The sequence below is a fragment of the Euphorbia lathyris genome, chromosome 3, assembly GCF_963576675.1.
Source record: "Euphorbia lathyris chromosome 3, ddEupLath1.1, whole genome shotgun sequence".
Lineage (NCBI taxonomy): Eukaryota > Viridiplantae > Streptophyta > Magnoliopsida > Malpighiales > Euphorbiaceae > Euphorbia > Euphorbia lathyris.
The window spans coordinates 86,383,597-86,401,303 of record NC_088912.1 but is presented as its reverse complement, the minus strand read 5'-3'; the positions used below and the strand labels follow the sequence as shown (position 1 = coordinate 86,401,303).

The following is a 17,707-nucleotide window of genomic DNA, read 5'->3' as shown; positions in this document are numbered from 1 at the left end:
TATATAAATTATTGTTACTAATGGAAGTAATTAACATGGTATTACTTATTACCCATGATATAATCCGATATATTTTATACAGCATATGATTGATGGATCATAAGTTTTCTTAAATTAAAGTTCATTATTGAGTCTTTTGTAACTAACTAGGAACCACACTAGACGATAACGTGGACCACAAGTATTGTAAAATTTTCATTCATTTTTACTCTATTTCAACTTATAAATACTCAATCCTGATGCTTTGGGATATCCCAAGCCTTATAAGAACTACAATTACAAACATGGCTACTTCCATTTTCTCTATCTCAATCCTTCTCTTTTTTCTTTCTTTAATCTCCTTATCCTTCTCTTCCGCATCTTCTCACCACCCTCAAACCTTCGTTGTCTTCGTTTCCAAGTCACATAAGCCTACCCTATTCTCCTCACACCATGATTGGTTCGTGTCAATCGTTAATTCGCTTCCATCCTCTCATCACCAAGCCAAGGTCCTTTATACTTATGCTCCAACCATTAGTGGTTTCGCCGCTCACCTTACTTCCCATCAAGCTGCAGCACTAAGTCGTGTTTCGGGCATAATCTCCGTCCTTCCAGACCAGATTTATGAGCTCCACACCACTCACACCCCTCACTTTTTAGGGTTTTCTCCTAGCTCTGGGCTTATGCCTAAAGCTAGTTTTGGTGAGGACATGGTCATTGGTGTCCTCGACACCGGAGTATGGCCTGAACACCCGAGTTATTCAGACTCTGGTCTGTTCGATGTACCTACAAATTGGAAAGGTATATGTGAAACATCAGATGATTTTCCTGCTTCTTCTTGCAACAAGAAACTAATAGGTGCTAGAGCGTACTATAAGAGTGCTTTTGCGAATCGCGGGAAAGCCATTTTTGGATCAGCAAATAAAGCTTCTCCTAGAGACACACAAGGGCATGGAACGCATACATCAACTACTGCTGGTGGATCATTGGTTAAATATGCGAGCTTTTACCAATATGCTCGGGGTACAGCTCTTGGTATGGCCCCAAAGGCACGGATCGCTGCTTATAAGATTTGTTGGCCTGAAACTGGTTGCTACGGTGCTGATATTCTTGCAGCCATTGCTCAAGCTATTGAAGATGGTGTCCATGTGATCTCCAAATCTGTTGGTCCCTCATCATTAGCTAGTCCATATTATTTAGATACCACAGCGGTTGGAGCTTTTGCAGCCACTAGTCGTGGTGTTGTTGTGTCTTGCTCTGCTGGGAATACAGGTCCAAATCCAAATACTGCTGTTAACGTTGCCCCTTGGATTCTTACCATTGGTGCTTCCACCGTTGACAGGGAGTTTCGAGCTGATGTTGTGCTTGGCAATGGGAAAACTTATAGCGGGTTTTCACTCTACACGGGTGAGCCTTTAGCGGATGAAATGTTTCCATTAGTGTACGGTGATGTTGCTGGAGATCGCTTCTGTTCTGATGGGAGTTTGGATTCATCAAAAGTTCAAGGGAAAATTGTGATTTGTGACAACGGAAGAACTAGCAGATTAGAGAAAGGTAATGAAGTGAAACGCGCAGGTTGACTAAGTCTTGCTATCTCAACAACAATATACTAGCTGTAGATATACTCAATCCCTATTTTATAGCTTCCTATCTTCTGTTATAACAAATTGTTTCTGTAACCTAGATTCAAATAGCAGCTTGTAGTCCTGTATATATACACGTCTTCTTCAATGAGAAATATTACCTTCTGCTCATTCTCTTATATGGTATCAGATTTCTGATCCTCCCCTCAACCTAAAACACCCCCCCTTCCTCTCGTCTATTGCCATGGCCGGAGAAAACTCCACCCAAATCCCTAATGCCAATAATCCTTCAAAACCCTTCATCTTTCTTAATGTTCAAAACACAATTAAACTCACCCCCACCAATTATCTTTCCTGGAAACTACAAATTGAGGCTATCCTTATCGGCCATGACCTATTTCACTACGTTGATGGATCTCTTCCCTTCCCTCCATCAACTATCACAACTGCACAAGTTACCAACCCCAATCCTGCCAATTTGAATTGGATTTGTCAGGATCGTCTTCTATTTGGTGCTCTCATTGGTACACTCACCCCTAATCTTGTCCCTCTTGTCTCTCAAGATCGTACCTCCAAGACCCTATGGGATCTGCTCGCTAACACATTTGCTCTTCCTAGTCGCGGTCATATAAAGCAATTGAAGGATCAATTAGCTCGCACCACAAAAGGTAACCGCAGTGTTACCGAATTCATGCAAACCATCAAAGCCTTGGCCGATCATCTTGCTGCTCTAGGAAAAACGGTGGAGCATGAAGACTTAATTCATCGAGTCCTCCTCGGCCTTGATGAGTCATATAATTCAGTCATTGAATCTGTGAATGGGAGAGACACCCCTATCTCCTTCGAGGAACTTCATGAAAAGTTAATCAATAAAGAACTCTCAATTCAACAAACTCATGTTGATACTTCTCTTCCAGTCACTGCCTTTGCTGCCTACACCCGGAACAAGCCACGCCCCTCAAATACCTTCCCTCAAAATAACAACCAAGGTATCCTCCCTTCACCTCCCACCCATACCCAACAATTTCGTCCTTTTCTTGGCAAATGTCAATGGTGCAGGGAAAGAGGACATGTTGTAGCTCGATGTCCATTATTCACTAAAAAATTTCCAAATGCCTCTCCTCCTCCTTTAACATCACCACCACCATCCTCCCTTACTCACATTCGACCCAACAAACCACAGGCCCACATGGCAAATATAGCTTCGGCTTCCTCTTCAAACTGGCTACTTGATAGTGGTGCTTCGCATCACGTAACCAATGATCTCGAAAACCTGTCTCTGCACACTCCATATGATGGTACTGAAGAACTAATCATTGGTGATGGTACAGGTCTTAAAATCTCTCATATTGGTTCTCTTTCTATTTCTTATTTATCCTATACCATTAAATTAAACAACGTTCTTTATGTACCTTCTATGTCCCGTAATGTCATCTCTATCTCCCAACTCTGTCTTGATAATAATGCATTCATAGAGTTCTTACCCTCTTCTTTTGTTGTGAAGGATCTCAAATCGGGGGCTTCTCTTTTTCGGGGTCCGGTTAAATCAGGAGTATACGAAATTCAATCCGTCCCTCCAAAAGTTTTCACAAGCATAAAACTAGAGTCTCTCGATTGGCATCATCGATTCGGACATCATTCTCAAAAATCTTTTAGGCATCTTGTTTCAAAGCTTGATATTAATGTTTCTAGTATTTCCACCTTAGATTGTAATTCGTGTGCTTGCAATAAAAGTCACCGACTTCCCTTTTCCACCTCCTATATTTCTTCTACTGCTCCTTTACAGTACATCTATACTGATTTATGGACTGCTCCTTTATATTCTCATGATGGCTTTAAATACTATGTCATTTTTATTGATCATTATTCTAAATACATTTGGTTATATCCTCTCAAATTAAAGTCCGACACCAAAAATGTATTTATTCGATTTAAGGCACTTGTTGAAAAATATTTCCAACTTCCGTTAATTACACTTTACTCTGATAATGGAGGTGAATATGATGCTCTAAAAGATTATCTTTCCATTGATGGAATTTCTCGCCTAATTACTCCTCCACATACTCCTCACCATAATGGGTTCAGTGAACGACGTCATAGACACATAGTGGAAACTGCATTATCCCTTCTCACTCATGCCAAAATGCCTCTTGATTTCTGGTCAAATGCTTGTGTTACGGCAGCCTATCTTATTAATCGTTTACCTACTCCAACTCTGAAAAATGCTTCACCATATCTCAAGTTGTTTGGGAAAGAACCAAACTACACCAAGCTAAGAAGTTTCGGTTGCTTATGCTACCCCTGGTTAAAGCCCTATACAGCCCATAAACTTGACCCCAAATCTCAACCATGTGTTTTCGTAGGCTATTCTTCCACCCAAAGTGCGTATTACTGTCTTGATTTAAAAACTCACAAAATATTTTGCTCTCGGCATGTTCATTTTGTTGAGCATCAATTTCCTTTCTCTGACATTTCAAATGCCTCAGTTTCTACCTCTGATTTAATTGAGGAATGGTGTCCTTTATCTCTGTATATTATCCCTCCACATCTTCCGCCACAACACCCTCCATCATCATCCTCTCATATTTCTCCTACATCTCCTGTATCACCCACTCCGAGTCCAACCCCTTCTTCCACCTCTCACCATATTACTGCATCTTCCTCTTCCCCTCCCCCTCCACCTCCCCCTCCACCTCCACCACGCCATATCACCCGTCTTGTAAGTGGCATCCGAAAACCAATTGACAAACTTAATTTAAGTGCTTCAGTCGGACAGCAAGAAACAATTCCTAAGTCCATCACACAAGCACTCAAAAGTCCGGTTTGGAGAAAGGCAATGGATGTTGAAATCTCAGCTCTAACTCGGAACAAAACATGGAATCTTGTTCCATCATCAAATTTACAAAATGTTGTTGATTGCAGGTGGGTTTTCCGAATCAAGAGAGATAAAGATGGTAACATAATCCAATATAAGGCCCGTCTTGTTGCCAGGGGTTTTAATCAAAGGCCAGGAATTGATTATAACGAGACGTTTAGTCCGATGGTCAAACCGGCAACAGTCAGACTTGTGTTATCACTTGCAGTTAGTCAGAGTTGGTCCTTGCGTCAACTTGATATTAATAACACATTCTTGCAGGGGACACTTACTGATGAGGTTTACACGATTCAACCACCAGGCTATGTCGATCCAAACTTTCCAGATTATGTTTGCAAGCTAAATAAAGCTTTGTATGGGCTCAAACAAGCTCTGAGAGCCTGGTACAATGAACTGTGTCAATATTTGGTTGGTTTGGGATTCAAAAATGCAGTTTCAGATTCGTCTCTCTTTACCTTTTCTTCTCAAAATGGTGCAGTAATTTATCTCTTAGTTTATGTAGATGATATTATTGTTACGAGTAATGTCCCGAAGCTTCTTGATGATTTTGTTTCGAAATTAGCATCTCGTTTTTCTCTCAAGGATTTAGGTGAATTATCCTACTTCTTGGGCGTTGAGGTACTGCCACATCCTAATGGCTTATTTTTAAGTCAAAAGAAATATATACAGGATATTCTGTGCAAAGCTAATATGGAGGACTCAAAACCCACTGCCACACCTCTCGCAGTTGACCCTCCTCTCACAATTCATGGGAAGTTGCTCTCTGATCCTACTTCCTATCGGCAACTCATCGGCAGTCTACAATACTTGAGATTAACTCGCCCGGATGTTGCTTTTGCTGTAAATAAACTTGCTCAATATATGCAACGTCCTACAGTTGAACATATGCAGGCTCTTCGTCGTTTACTTCGTTATCTCAGTGGCACAACTCATATGGGATTTATTATTCACAAAGATTCCCCACTCACACTTCATGCTTATTCAGATTCAGACTGGGCTAGAGATAAAGACTACTATATTTCTACGACTGCTTACATTGTATACTTAGGCAGAAATCCCATTTCATGGACATCCAAGAAACAATGCACTCACGCTCGATCGTCAACTGAGGCTGAGTATAGGGCTGTAGCTAATACAACAGCTGAGTTACTCTGGGTTCGTAATGTTTTTGAAGAACTGGGCTGTAACCTCACCATGGCTCCGGTAATTTACTGTGATAACGCCGGAGCAACATATGTCAGTGCTAACCCGGTTTTTCACTCCAAAATGAAAAACCTGGGTTTAGACTATCATTTTGTGCGTGAAAATGTTCAACAGGGACTGCTGCGAGTAACTTACATTTCCACAAATGATCAACTCGCCGATGCCTTAACAAAGCCTCTACCCCGAGCTACATTCACCTCCTTAGTTCGCAAAATCGGTCTCTCCTCGCGGCCGACCATTTTGAGGGGGCGTGATAAGGATTGACTAAGTCTTGCTATCTCAACAACAATATACTAGCTGTAGATATACTCAATCCCTATTTTATAGCTTCCTATCTTCTGTTATAACAAATTGTTTCTGTAACCTAGATTCAAATAGCAGCTTGTAGTCCTGTATATATACACGTCTTCTTCAATGAGAAATATTACCTTCTGCTCATTCTCTTATAGGTGGGGTTGGAATGATAATTCGTTTGGCAAGAGATGAACCTCGGCTTGATGGTTATCTTACACCGGCTACCAATGTTGGATTAACTGATGGAAATCATATTATATACTACAGCAAATGGAGCGAATCTCCTACAGCAAAAATTGTATTTCGCGGAACAGTAATTGGGGATTCACCACCATCTCCTAAAGTTGCATCCTTTTCAAGTCGCGGTCCAAACTACATCACACCCGAAATCCTAAAGCCAGATGTTATAGCCCCTGGTGTTAGTATCCTCGCTGGCTGGACTGGAGCTGCTGCTCCAACAAATTTGGACAATGATGATAGAAGAGTTGAGTTTTGGGTAGTTTCAGGTACATCAATGGCTTGTCCTCATGTGAGTGGAATTGCAGCTTTGCTACGGAAAGCTTATCCGAGTTGGTCACCTGCAGCTATAAAATCTGCTCTAATGACTACTGCTTACAATTTCGATAATTCCGGACAAACAATTGGTGATTTGGCTAGCGGAAAAGAATCAACCCCCTTTGTTCGTGGAGCTGAACATGTTGATCCTAATGCTGCTCTTGACCCCGGACTAGTCTATGACATCAACACTGACGATTACGTCTCGTTTCTTTGTGCAATTGGTTACACCAGGAACCAAATTGGTCTATTTATTTCTGAGACGCCACCTGAAGATATATGTGAAAATAACATGGGCAACCCAGGGAATCTAAACTTGCCATCATTTGCTGTTGTGTTTGATGCTAACACTTCATCTGTTGCATATCAGAGAACTGTGAAGAATGTTGGAAGTCCTAATGGTGCAGTTTATGATGTGAAGATAAATGCTCCTGCAAATGTATATGTCAAAGTCTTTCCAACTACTCTCGAATTCAGTGAAGAGAATCAAAGTTTATCATACGCGATTATGTTCTCAAGTGCTACTTTTAGCTCGGGTTCATCGAGTAATAGCCTAGAAAGTTTCGGATCAATCGAGTGGAGTCATGGAACTCATACTGTTAAGAGTCCCATAGCTGTTACATGGAAACAAGGAGTGTCTGTGGCTTCCATATGAGTCCTTTGCTTGATAAAACCTTTGTTTGCATGTAAATCTATCTATATTATCATTAATAATAAGTAAGACATTTGTCTTTGTACTCAAAATAACTTGTCAATTTGGTTTTAATTTTGATACTAAATTTGGTTGCTTTAATTTTAACTCTAGCTGAAAATTATTAGTTGTAAGGTTTGTTAAACACTGAAACATCTAGACTCACTATAAAAAAAAACACTAATCTACTACGAAAAATTACGTAGCAGAATGATGACATTCCGTAGAGATGGCGGTCAGTACGGATCTCCTACAGACTAAAATCTGTAGTAGAACGTATCGTAGGTGATAATCTCTACAGATTTTACGTTTTGTAAGAGAACTCTCCTACATAAAGTCACCTACACATTGTTGTAGGAGATATTTCCTACAGACGTTTTGGTAATAAATGGCCGTGTGAGGTACTCCTAAAGAATCACCTACTAATGTTAAAGGAGATTTTTGTCCCTCTTTCTATAAAATGTATTGATAAAAGCAATTTTGGATTGAAGGGAACTCTCTCACTCTTTATAAAAGGAATAAATGAACATGTTGAAGTTGCAAATGATGCAGTTATTAATATAAAGTGAAGGCTACGACAATTGGATAAGCAACAAATAACAAACATACAAAGAAAAGAGCAGTAGGTCAAAAGCATACTCCTACTTCATGCACAGTTACTTATTAGGAAAGAAAATTAGCTACATGAAAATACCTGAAAACTATCTGTAGGGATAGAATTTCCAAACATGGTACGATGGGCCTGTGTTATACATGCTTCAAGCTTAGTAGGCATTCATGTGTGATGGGTGCCAAGAGATTAATATAAAAACCTATGGGGCTCAAGCTTTTGGTTAAAATGGTTCAAGGTCCATATATAAAAAACAACAATTTTTGTGCTAGAATCTTAACTCTGGTATAAACTATTTTACAAGCTGTCAGGATTAGGGATTTCTGACAGTAAGATTAGGGCAGAAAAGATCTTAGGAGAAGAAGAATAGAGAAAGAAAAGAGAAGGTTAGAGAGAGATCGAGATAAACAGAGAAAAGAGAGAATAGAGAGAGAATTTAGAAGAAAGAAATAAAGATTTCATTAATCAATTGAATAATGAATTGGTACAGTACAATTCTCTTAAATAGGAAAAATGGGAAAAGAAAAGTATACTAGTCTTCCTAAATTCATGGCCCTAATTATTCTAACTTACCTTAAATCACCATATTAATTCTAATCTACCTTAAATCACCATATTAATTCTAACCTACCTTAAATAATAATAGGAAACATAACCTATCTTAAATAAGAATAGGAAATATAGCAATTCACTCTAAATAGGCCTAATAACAGCCACAGCTGTAAACATTCCTAAATAACATCTATTAAGGCTAAATACCACTTAATGTAAAAACAATGAACCACCTAATAATACCTAGATAATCCCTATCTATAATTGTGACAATACTCCCCCCTTTGAAGCATTCTTGTCCCCAAGAATGTAGAAATATGGAGATCAGTGAACTTGAAAGGGCTTTGCGACGGAAACAGCCCATTGAATTTGTAACGGAACACGAAGATGACCCGAAAAATTTCTCTGCTCAAAATTCCAGCATGAGCAATGTGTTTTCTCAATAGAAGTAGGAAAGTTTTGGGTTCTGACATCTGAAGTTTTCTGTTTGATCACTGAAGGCATATTAGTTTCAGGAAGGATTTTCTGTGTGTTTGAGGTGATTGGAGATCTGAAAGTCGGGTTAGGTTTCAGATTGTTTTGGGTGTTTAGGGTGGTTATCGGGGATTTGAATGGCGGTTTAGGTTGCAATTCTTCCCTATCATCTTTGTCTTGCCTAAGGGCTGCTTGCAATGCTCTAGGGTAATAGGATCTCTTAATCCCCATATTTAAAGGAATGATGGGACATGGTAGAGAGTAAGGCTCAATAATGAAGGGGCTTACCCTTCGAAACAGACCCTCCTTAACAATTTCAACAGTGACCTGCTTCCTTAGAGAAGGCTGCTCTAGCACATTTTCAACTTTTCCTTGCAAATAGAGACCTTCAAATTCTATTTTCTTTTGCGGAATTTCATCAAACAGTTGGAGGGTGTTTTGCAAGGTTTCCTCTTCTTTGTTCTCAGGCCTTACATCAAACAAGTGGTAGGCAATAGAAGAGGGATTTGAAACTCCGTGAGTTTCTAGAATCAATTGAGACAAATTTGAGAGGGATTTACAGATTTGTTCAAGAGAGTCTTGTTGCTTCTTGTGAAGAAGTTCCCATCGCTGATCAGAGTCATGTTGCTCCTTGCAAATCTGTTCCCATCATCGATCAATTTCTTCCATGGCCGGAGGAAGGAAATCTCTGATACCAATGTCAGGATTAGGATTTCTGACAGTAAGATTAGGGCAGAAAAGATTTTAGGATAAGAGAAGAAGGGAGAAAGAAGCGAGAAGGTTAGAGAGAGATCAAGATAAACAGAGAAAAGAGAGAATAGAGAGAGAATTTAGAAGAAAGAAATAAAGATTTCATTAATCAATTGAATAATGAATTGGTACAGTACAATTCTCTTAAATAGGAAAAATGGAAAAAGGAAAGTATACTAGTCTTCCTAAATTCATGGCCCTAATTATTCTAACTTACCTTAAATCACCATATTAATTCTAACCTACCTTAAATAATAATAGGAAACATAACCTATCTTAAATAAGAATAGGAAATATAGCAATTCACTCTAAATAGGCCTAATAACAGCCACAGCTGTAAACATTCCTAAATAACATCTATTAAGGCTAAATACCACTTAATGTAAAAACAATTAACCACCTAATAATACCTAGATAATCCATATCTATAATTGTGACACAAGCTCTAATGTATATAATGTAAACACTAATACATGTACATATACATAAAAATGCATGCCTAGATACTAGATACATACAAACTTATAAGTTTTTGTTTCTTCTCAAGAAAATTATATAATAATTGGCACCAAATATGCAATCACACCGAATCAAGAAGCTTCTTATATTTTCAATGGTCAATTTTTCACTCATATCCACCCTTTTCTTCTTTCCATTCTACATATAAGAAAGCATGCTTTCAAAACTTGAAAACTAATGAACTATGACATTATTGACCACTATATATCATGTCAAAATCATTTCCAAAAAAAATGCAAATAAATTTCAATATAGAAACGGTTCAAACTTCAAAATTGTTAAAAACAAATGACAAAATATAAAATCTAACAACAATTAAAAGTTCCATGAAAGATTAAGGTTCCAATGAATAGAAAGGTTCTCACTCAAATATTAAGGAGAAAGAGGTACCATATCAATAAATTATAAGTAATCCATTACACAATTCAAAATTACTTTACTAGCTACATATTTGGTGAGTCTAGATTCGATAATCAATAGGGATGCCAGTGTTGGTCCCTTATAACGTTACAAGTATAGTTCCAATGGGGGGTTAGGAACTATTTAAAAATTTTAAGCTAGGGCAGACTTCTTTTTCGTGAGAAAAAGGTTTGGACAGCGGCGCTGAGTGACTAGCAAGATACTGGCTTAGTCAACTAGTGACTAGGTCAGTTTCTTTACTTGAGTCAGGAGATAGCACTTAGAGTCTATTCCTGAGCTCAGATATTCAATGCGCACAACTCAGCTTGACCTCTTTACTTTGTCAGTTTTTGTTTAAGCAAGCAATAAATATATGAAGGAGTTAAAGGTTAGAAATATGTTACTCAGCAGATTTATCCAGGTTCGGCCTCCAAGCCTACGTCCTATCCTCGGAACACGTTCCGAGATTTCGAATCCTCTATTGAGCTCTTTAAAGGTAGAGCCTCAAACCTTTTACAATCTTAGCAACTGAGTATAACAAGAGTACCTTCCTCTATACCTCTACTCAATCCTAATCTCTTGCTGAGTACTATAACCGAGTACTCAGCATCTCCTTTCTAATCTCTAGAAATGATAAGTGTTTGTCCTAAACAACGACTGCTAAGACACCTTAGATGATTGAATAATCACTCTAGACTTTTACACAAATGATATGAAATTTGGTGTAAGATTGTTTTGCTTTTTCTTGCAGAACTTTGCGTAGAGATTTGGTCAGCGTAATAGCTTGATCAAGTTCTGTGTGTTTTGAAGTATCTGGATGGCCCTATTTATAGAGACGTCTGAAGACATCGGTCATTTCGAATTTCGAAATAACCGTTGGAGGGAAACGGCTTCCTGTCGTTGTCATCCTGACTTGCTCAGAGCTCTTGGCCAATCAGATTTGAGTATCTTCTGTCCTCGGTCAGCTTTTGGTCAGCTCGGCAGAATGTCTCTCCATTTATGGTAATGTCAACTAGACAGCATACTGTGTCTTCTGAACTTTACCCAAAGTGGAATCACTTTGTCTGGAAGTTGTTCTTGCTCAGCTGCTGTCTTGTACTGTTTGTCGAATCAACTCAGCAGCTTCGTCCCGAAGTTGTTCCAAGAAGATCTTCTAGATCCTTCTTCCGCTGAGCTGAGTTTTGTTCATAACGACAACGTTTTGACATACGCGGGCCGAGTTGCCTTAAACTGTTTGACTTGGGCTTTGACTTCCGTATTGGGCTTGGGCCTTTTAATCCTTGTGTCTTATAAATAATTTAACTCAACATTGAACAAACACATTAGTAGAATAAATCAAAGCATTTAAACTTAGTGTGTTTAGAATATATTTTAATTACACTTAAACAATTTTGTCAAATCAAAATTATGTGGAAAGGTGTTTCAACAAACTCCCCCATTTTGATGTTGGCAAAACTATTCAGCGAAGAACTCAGTATTGAGCTACCCCATGATAGTTGACCTATTATAGCTTAGCAAACTCCCCCGTAAGGGTTGAGCTACTGACTTAGTTTTACTCTAAACATTTAAAGGTTTAATCGAGTAAGTCAGTTTTCATATATAGGCCAGCTCATGAAACATATTCTATTTACTCAGTGTTTAAGCGGAAGATTTTAACATTCAGAGGGCGTTGAGTAATTTGTTGTTCAATGAGTTTTATAAGGCAATGTTTTATAAACATACAAGTCAACGTCAAACATATTATCAGCATTGGATATGATCGAAGATACTTAATGACTTAATACTCAACATCATATTGAATAACTCATAATTCATGTATTGGATAAAAGGAGGCAAGTATTGATATTAATATAAGTAGTCAGTATACAAGAGAAGATAGGCTAAAAGAAACAGGATTACACAATCATAGCATAAACTGATCTAGCCTATTTCTATTTCTTTTTCTTAGACTGTGGCTGACTACACTCAAGCTGTGTTCTAGCTTTCTCCCCCGTTTTGTCAGCATCGGGAGGAGGAATCCTAAAGGAATCAGTTAAGACGGCTTTTGTCAGTTCTGTGGACAGTGCCTTAAGTCTATCAGCGCTTTCATTGACTCCGTCAAAAATAGCAATTCCATCATCTGATACCTCGGTGGGTATATTGAGTTCAGCAGCGCTGATCATGCTTACTATGAAAGCTTGAGATTTACCTATCCAGGTAAGTGCTTCAGACAGACCAGCAACAACTTGATGAAATGTCTTTAGCAAGGCAGTGTCATAGTATCGGCGCTGAACGTTGTTGTGATGTACATGAGTAAACGTTCGTTGCATAGTGGTCAGAATTTCATTTTGTTTCATCGCGTCGGTGTCCATCTTTTGTTTGTTTAAGTTCAGCAGACGAACTGCCTCACCAATTTGCTCCACTGAGCATTGAGAATAGGAGACCATTTGCTCGTTGGTTTTGATTTGCTCGGTGTGAAGCTGAGCAAAGAGCATTTTAACTTCATCAGAAGTGGCATATCGCGTGTTCGCAGCTGACAAAGTCTGAACTTGTTCTTGAAGAGCGTTGAGATGTTGAACTATTGTCAGCTGTGTTGAAACACCTTTCCACATAATTTTGATTTGACAAAATTGTTTAAGTATAATTGAAATACATATTCTAAACACACTAAGTTTAAATGCTTTGATTTATTCTACTAATGTGTTTGTTCAATGTTGAGTTAAAATTGTTTATAAGACACAAGAATTAAATGGCCCAAGCCCAATACGGAAGTCAAGGCCCAAGTCAAACAACTCAGTACAACTCGGCCCGCGTGTGTCAAGACGTTGCCGTTTTGAACAGAACGCAACTCAGCAAAAGAAGGATCTAGAAGACCTTCGGGAACAACTTCAAGATGAAGCTGCTGAGTAGTCTCGACAAAGCGTACAAGACAACAGCTGTCAAATGAAAACTTCCAGACAAAGTATTTCTACTTTGGGTAAAGTTCAGACGACACAGTATGCTGTCCAGTTGACTTTACCATAAAAGGAGAGACAGTCTGCTGAGCTGACCGAGGACAGAAGATACACAAATCTGATTGGCCGAGAGCTCTGAGCAAGTCAGGATGACAACGACATGTAGCCGTTTCCCTCCAACGGTTATTTCGAAATTCGAAATGACCGATGCCCAGACGTCTCTATAAATAGTGCCATCAGAAGCTTCATTCCAAACAGAACTCGATGAAGCCATTACGCTGACCAAATTTCTACACAAGTTCTGCAAGCAAAGAAGCAAAGCAAATCTTATACTACAATTCTTATATCTGTGTAAAAGTCTAGAGTGATTGTTTCAATCGTCTAAAGTGTCTTAGCAAATCTTTGTATAGGACAAAAACACTTATCATTTCTACAGATAGAAAGGAGAGGCTGAGTACTCGGTTTTAGTACTCAGCGTGAGATTAGGATTGAGTAGAGGTATAGAGGAAGGTACTCTTGTCATACTCAATTGCTAAGATTGTAAAAGGTTTGAGGCTCTACCTTTAAAGAGCTCAGTAGAGGATTCGAAATCTCGGAACGTGTTCCGGGGACAGGACGTAGGCTTAGAAGAAGCCGAACCTGGATAAATCTGCCGAGTGAAGTATTTCTTACCTTTAACTCCTTATATATATTGCTTGCTTAAAATAACCAAAAACTGACCAAGTAAAGAGGTCAAGTTGAGTTGTGCGCGTTAAACGTCTGAGCTCAGAAATAGACTCTAAGTGCTATCTCCTGACTCAAGCTAAGAACTGACCTAGTCACCAGTTGACTAAGCCAGTATCTTGATGTTTACTCAGCGCCGCTGTTAAAACCTTTTTCTTTAGAAAAAGAAGTCTGTCCTAATTGCGAAAAAGTTTAAATAGTTCCTAACCCCCCATTGGAACTATACTTGCAACCTTACAAGGGACCAACAAGTGGTATCAGAGCTCTAAAAGCTCACTGTAAAAGGTCTAACAACCTTGAGCTGATCCCTACCATGGGCGAAAACAGCACTCGGTTTCTCCCTGGAAACCAAACAACTCAGATACTGCCTGAGGGGCTGTCCATTACTAGACCTCCCCTATTCTTCGGGTCAAACTATACCTTCTGGAAGAATAGGATGAAAAATTTCATTCAGGCTACAAACATGAGTGCCTGGCTATCTATAGTCCAAGGCCCATTTGTACCTGTCGAAGTTGTGGAGGGCCAAACAGTTGTAAAAGCTGAGGCCAAATGGACAGAGGATGATCTTAAGAAACTTCAAAATCACGCTTCGGATATCAATATGCTTCACTGTGCGCTCGATGCTGCAGAATATAATAAAATCTCAGGTTGTGAGTCGGCGCAAGAGATCTGGAATAAGCTGGAAGTCACCTACGAGGGAACCAATAAAGTAAAGGAGTCCAAGGTGAATCAGCAGATGAGATTGTACGAGCTGTTCGAGATGAACAATGATGAGGGCATTTCAGACATGAATGCAAGGTTTACCAACATCATTAATGAGCTTAAGAGACTTGGTAAAATCTTCACTGAGGAAGAACAAGTCAAAAAGATACTCAGGAGTCTTCCTAAAGACTGGCAAGCAAAGAAGACAGCGGTTGAGGAAGCTCAGGATTTAACCACCTACAAATATGACGAACTCATCGGCTCGTTGCTGACCCATGAGATATCCATGAAAAACTTTGAGGTGAAGGAAAAAGCTGAAGACAAGAAGCAGAAATCCCTTGTCATGAAAGCTGACTCCAGTGATGGGAGCTCAACTGATGATGAGGAGATGGCCATGTTCACAAGGAAGATGAAAAGGCTATTCAGGAAAAATGATAAATACTCCAAGAAGCCTTACAGAAAGTTTGATAAGTATAAAGCTGACTCAAGCGACAGCAAATACAAAAAGGACAGCTCAAAGCCCATTACATGCTTTGAGTGCCATCAAACCGGCCATATTAAGTCAAGCTGCCCCACACTGAGGAAAGACAAGAAGAGTGGCAAGAAGGCAATGGTGGCTACTTGGAGCGACAGTGATGAGTCTTCATTAACAGAAGCTGAGGCCACCGAGTCAGCGAAGATATGCTTCATGGCTGACGAACTTGCTGAGCCATGCGTCTCTGATCATGCTGACCCCTCCGTTGAAACTGACGATGAGGAGTAATCAAATGAGGTAATATCACTTTCTCTGCTCAGAAACGAAATGGGTAATGCCCTGAGTGATCTCTATACACTTATCAAAAAGTGTAATAAGAAAATTAGAGCACTCAGCAGGCGCTGTGATGAGGTTGAAGAGGTCAAACTGAGTGACCTCAGATACCTTCTTCAGGACAACTCAACGTTGCATGATAACATGAAAATCATACATGAGTCTGTCTCTGAAGTCCAATCAGTTTCAAAGAAACTGAGAAAGGAAGTCACAACTATCCAGAACTAATTAAAGGTTCCCATTAAAAGAAACATTCCTCTGAAAACTCAGTACCAAGGTACTCAGCAGAGATGGAATCCCTAGCGAAAAGTCCAGTGTGACTTTTGTGGGAAGTTAGGACACACCACTAAGGTGTGCTGGCACGCTCAGCACTGGGGTGCTGACAAGTCAGTGAAACATCCTAAACAGAAGGTCAGCTGTGACTTCTGTGGAAAGAATGGCCATACTGTCCATGTATGTCGCCATAAAATAAAATATGATGTTTTATCTGTTGCACCTAACAGGCAAGGACCCAAAAAGAATTGGGTACTTAAGAGTAACTAGTTACAATGCAGGTAAGCCTGAGGTGTGCTGAGAAGTCAAAGATGTGGTATATTGACAGCGCATGCTTAAGGCATATGACGGGTGATGAAACTCAGTTCATCACGTTTGAGCATAAACGATGAGGGGGCGTAAGTTTTGGAGACAACAAGAAGGGTAAGATAGTAGGGTCAGGAACCATTGGAGGTAATCCTACTATTGAATCTGTCTCCCTAGTCAGCGGACTCAAATATAACTTACTCAGTGTAGCTCAGCTATGTGACAATGGGAGAAAAGTTATATTTGATGCTACTGGATGTAAAATATACGAGGGTAAAACAAATGAGTTAATTTTAACTGCCCCTCGGATAGATAATGTCTTTATGCTAGACTTAGAGAAAAAGTTTTCAAAAACTGTGTGCTTAGTATCAAAGGAAGAGAATTCCTGGCTATGGCACAGGAGACTTGGTCATGTAAGCATGGACCTCCTGGCCAAATTAGCAAGAAAGCAATTGGTTGAGGGACTGCCTGAACTTAAATTTGAAAAAGATAAATTATGCCACGCTTGCCAAGCTGGAAAACAAACCAAACAATCTTTTCATAGCAAAAATATTGTCTCAACTAAACGTCCGTTAGAGTTACTACACTTGGATCTCTTTGGTCCAGTCCAGCCGCTGAGTCTGGGTGGAAGAAGATTTTCCTTGGTCATTGTAGATGACTTCTCTCGGTACACGTGGGTCATCTTGCTGACCAGCAAGGATGAAACCTTTGAGACATTTTCAAATTTGGTTAGAAAAATTGAAAATGAAAAAGACCTAAAATTAGCTCACATCCGTAGTGATAATGGTGGAGAATTCAAAAACCAAAAGTTTGTTGAATTCTGTGAAGCCAGCGGAATTGACCACAATTTTTCTGCTCCTAGAACACCTCAGCAAAATGGGGTTGTAGAAAGGAAGAACAGAACTCTGGTTGAAATAGCCAGGACAATGCTGGATGAGCATAGGCTTCCAAAGTACTTTTGGGGAGAGGCTGTTAACACAGCATGCTACATTCTTAATAGGGCTTTAGTTAGACCTATATTAAAAAAAACCCCTATGAACTTTGGAAAGGACGAAAGCCCAATATTGGATACTTTCGTGCCTTTGGCTGTAGATGTTTTATTTTAAATACCAAAGATAGCTTAGCAAAGTTTGATTCAAAAGCTGTTGAGGCTATCTTTTTGGGCTACTCAACAAACAGCAAAGCATACAAAGTTTTTAATAAGCGAACTCAAATCTTAGAAGAGTCAGTACATGTAGAGTTCGACGAAACTGACCCTGCAGGTAGATACCAGCCGCTGACCGAAGATGATCCACACTCAGTAACCACCGCTGACCAAGAACCAGCTACTGAGTCATTCACGAAAAGGCTGACCAAGAGTAAGAGTGAACCTAAGATTACTTTTACTGACCCATCTACTTCTGCAGAGATTGTTGAAACACAGACAGCACAAGACATGAATCTACCTAAAGAGATAAGGATCCCAAAAGGGCACTCAG

At 39.4% G+C, this 17,707-nt stretch overlaps 1 protein-coding gene across 1 annotated transcript; it reads left to right on the top strand.

Annotated features, from left to right (window-relative positions):
* The first annotated feature begins 252 nt into the window (after nucleotides 1-252).
* On the top strand, nucleotides 253-7,144 carry LOC136221845 (subtilisin-like protease SBT1.4). Its single transcript, XM_066009298.1, has 2 exons — nucleotides 253-1,554; nucleotides 6,090-7,144. The coding sequence occupies exons 1-2, from the start codon at nucleotides 285-287 to the stop codon at nucleotides 7,142-7,144; spliced, it is 2,325 nt and encodes a 774-aa protein (XP_065865370.1). The 5' UTR covers nucleotides 253-284.
* Nucleotides 7,145-17,707: the final 10,563 nt, after the last annotated feature.

Bases quoted from the DNA above. Each gene is read 5' to 3' on its own strand.
- LOC136221845 (XM_066009298.1), top strand. From the start codon at position 285: ATGGCTACTTCCATTTTCTCTATCTCAATCCTTCTCTTTTTTCTTTCT. The intron at 1,555-6,089 runs GTTGACTAAGTC...ATTCTCTTATAG, and splicing joins TAATGAAGTGAAACGCGCAG to GTGGGGTTGGAATGATAATT.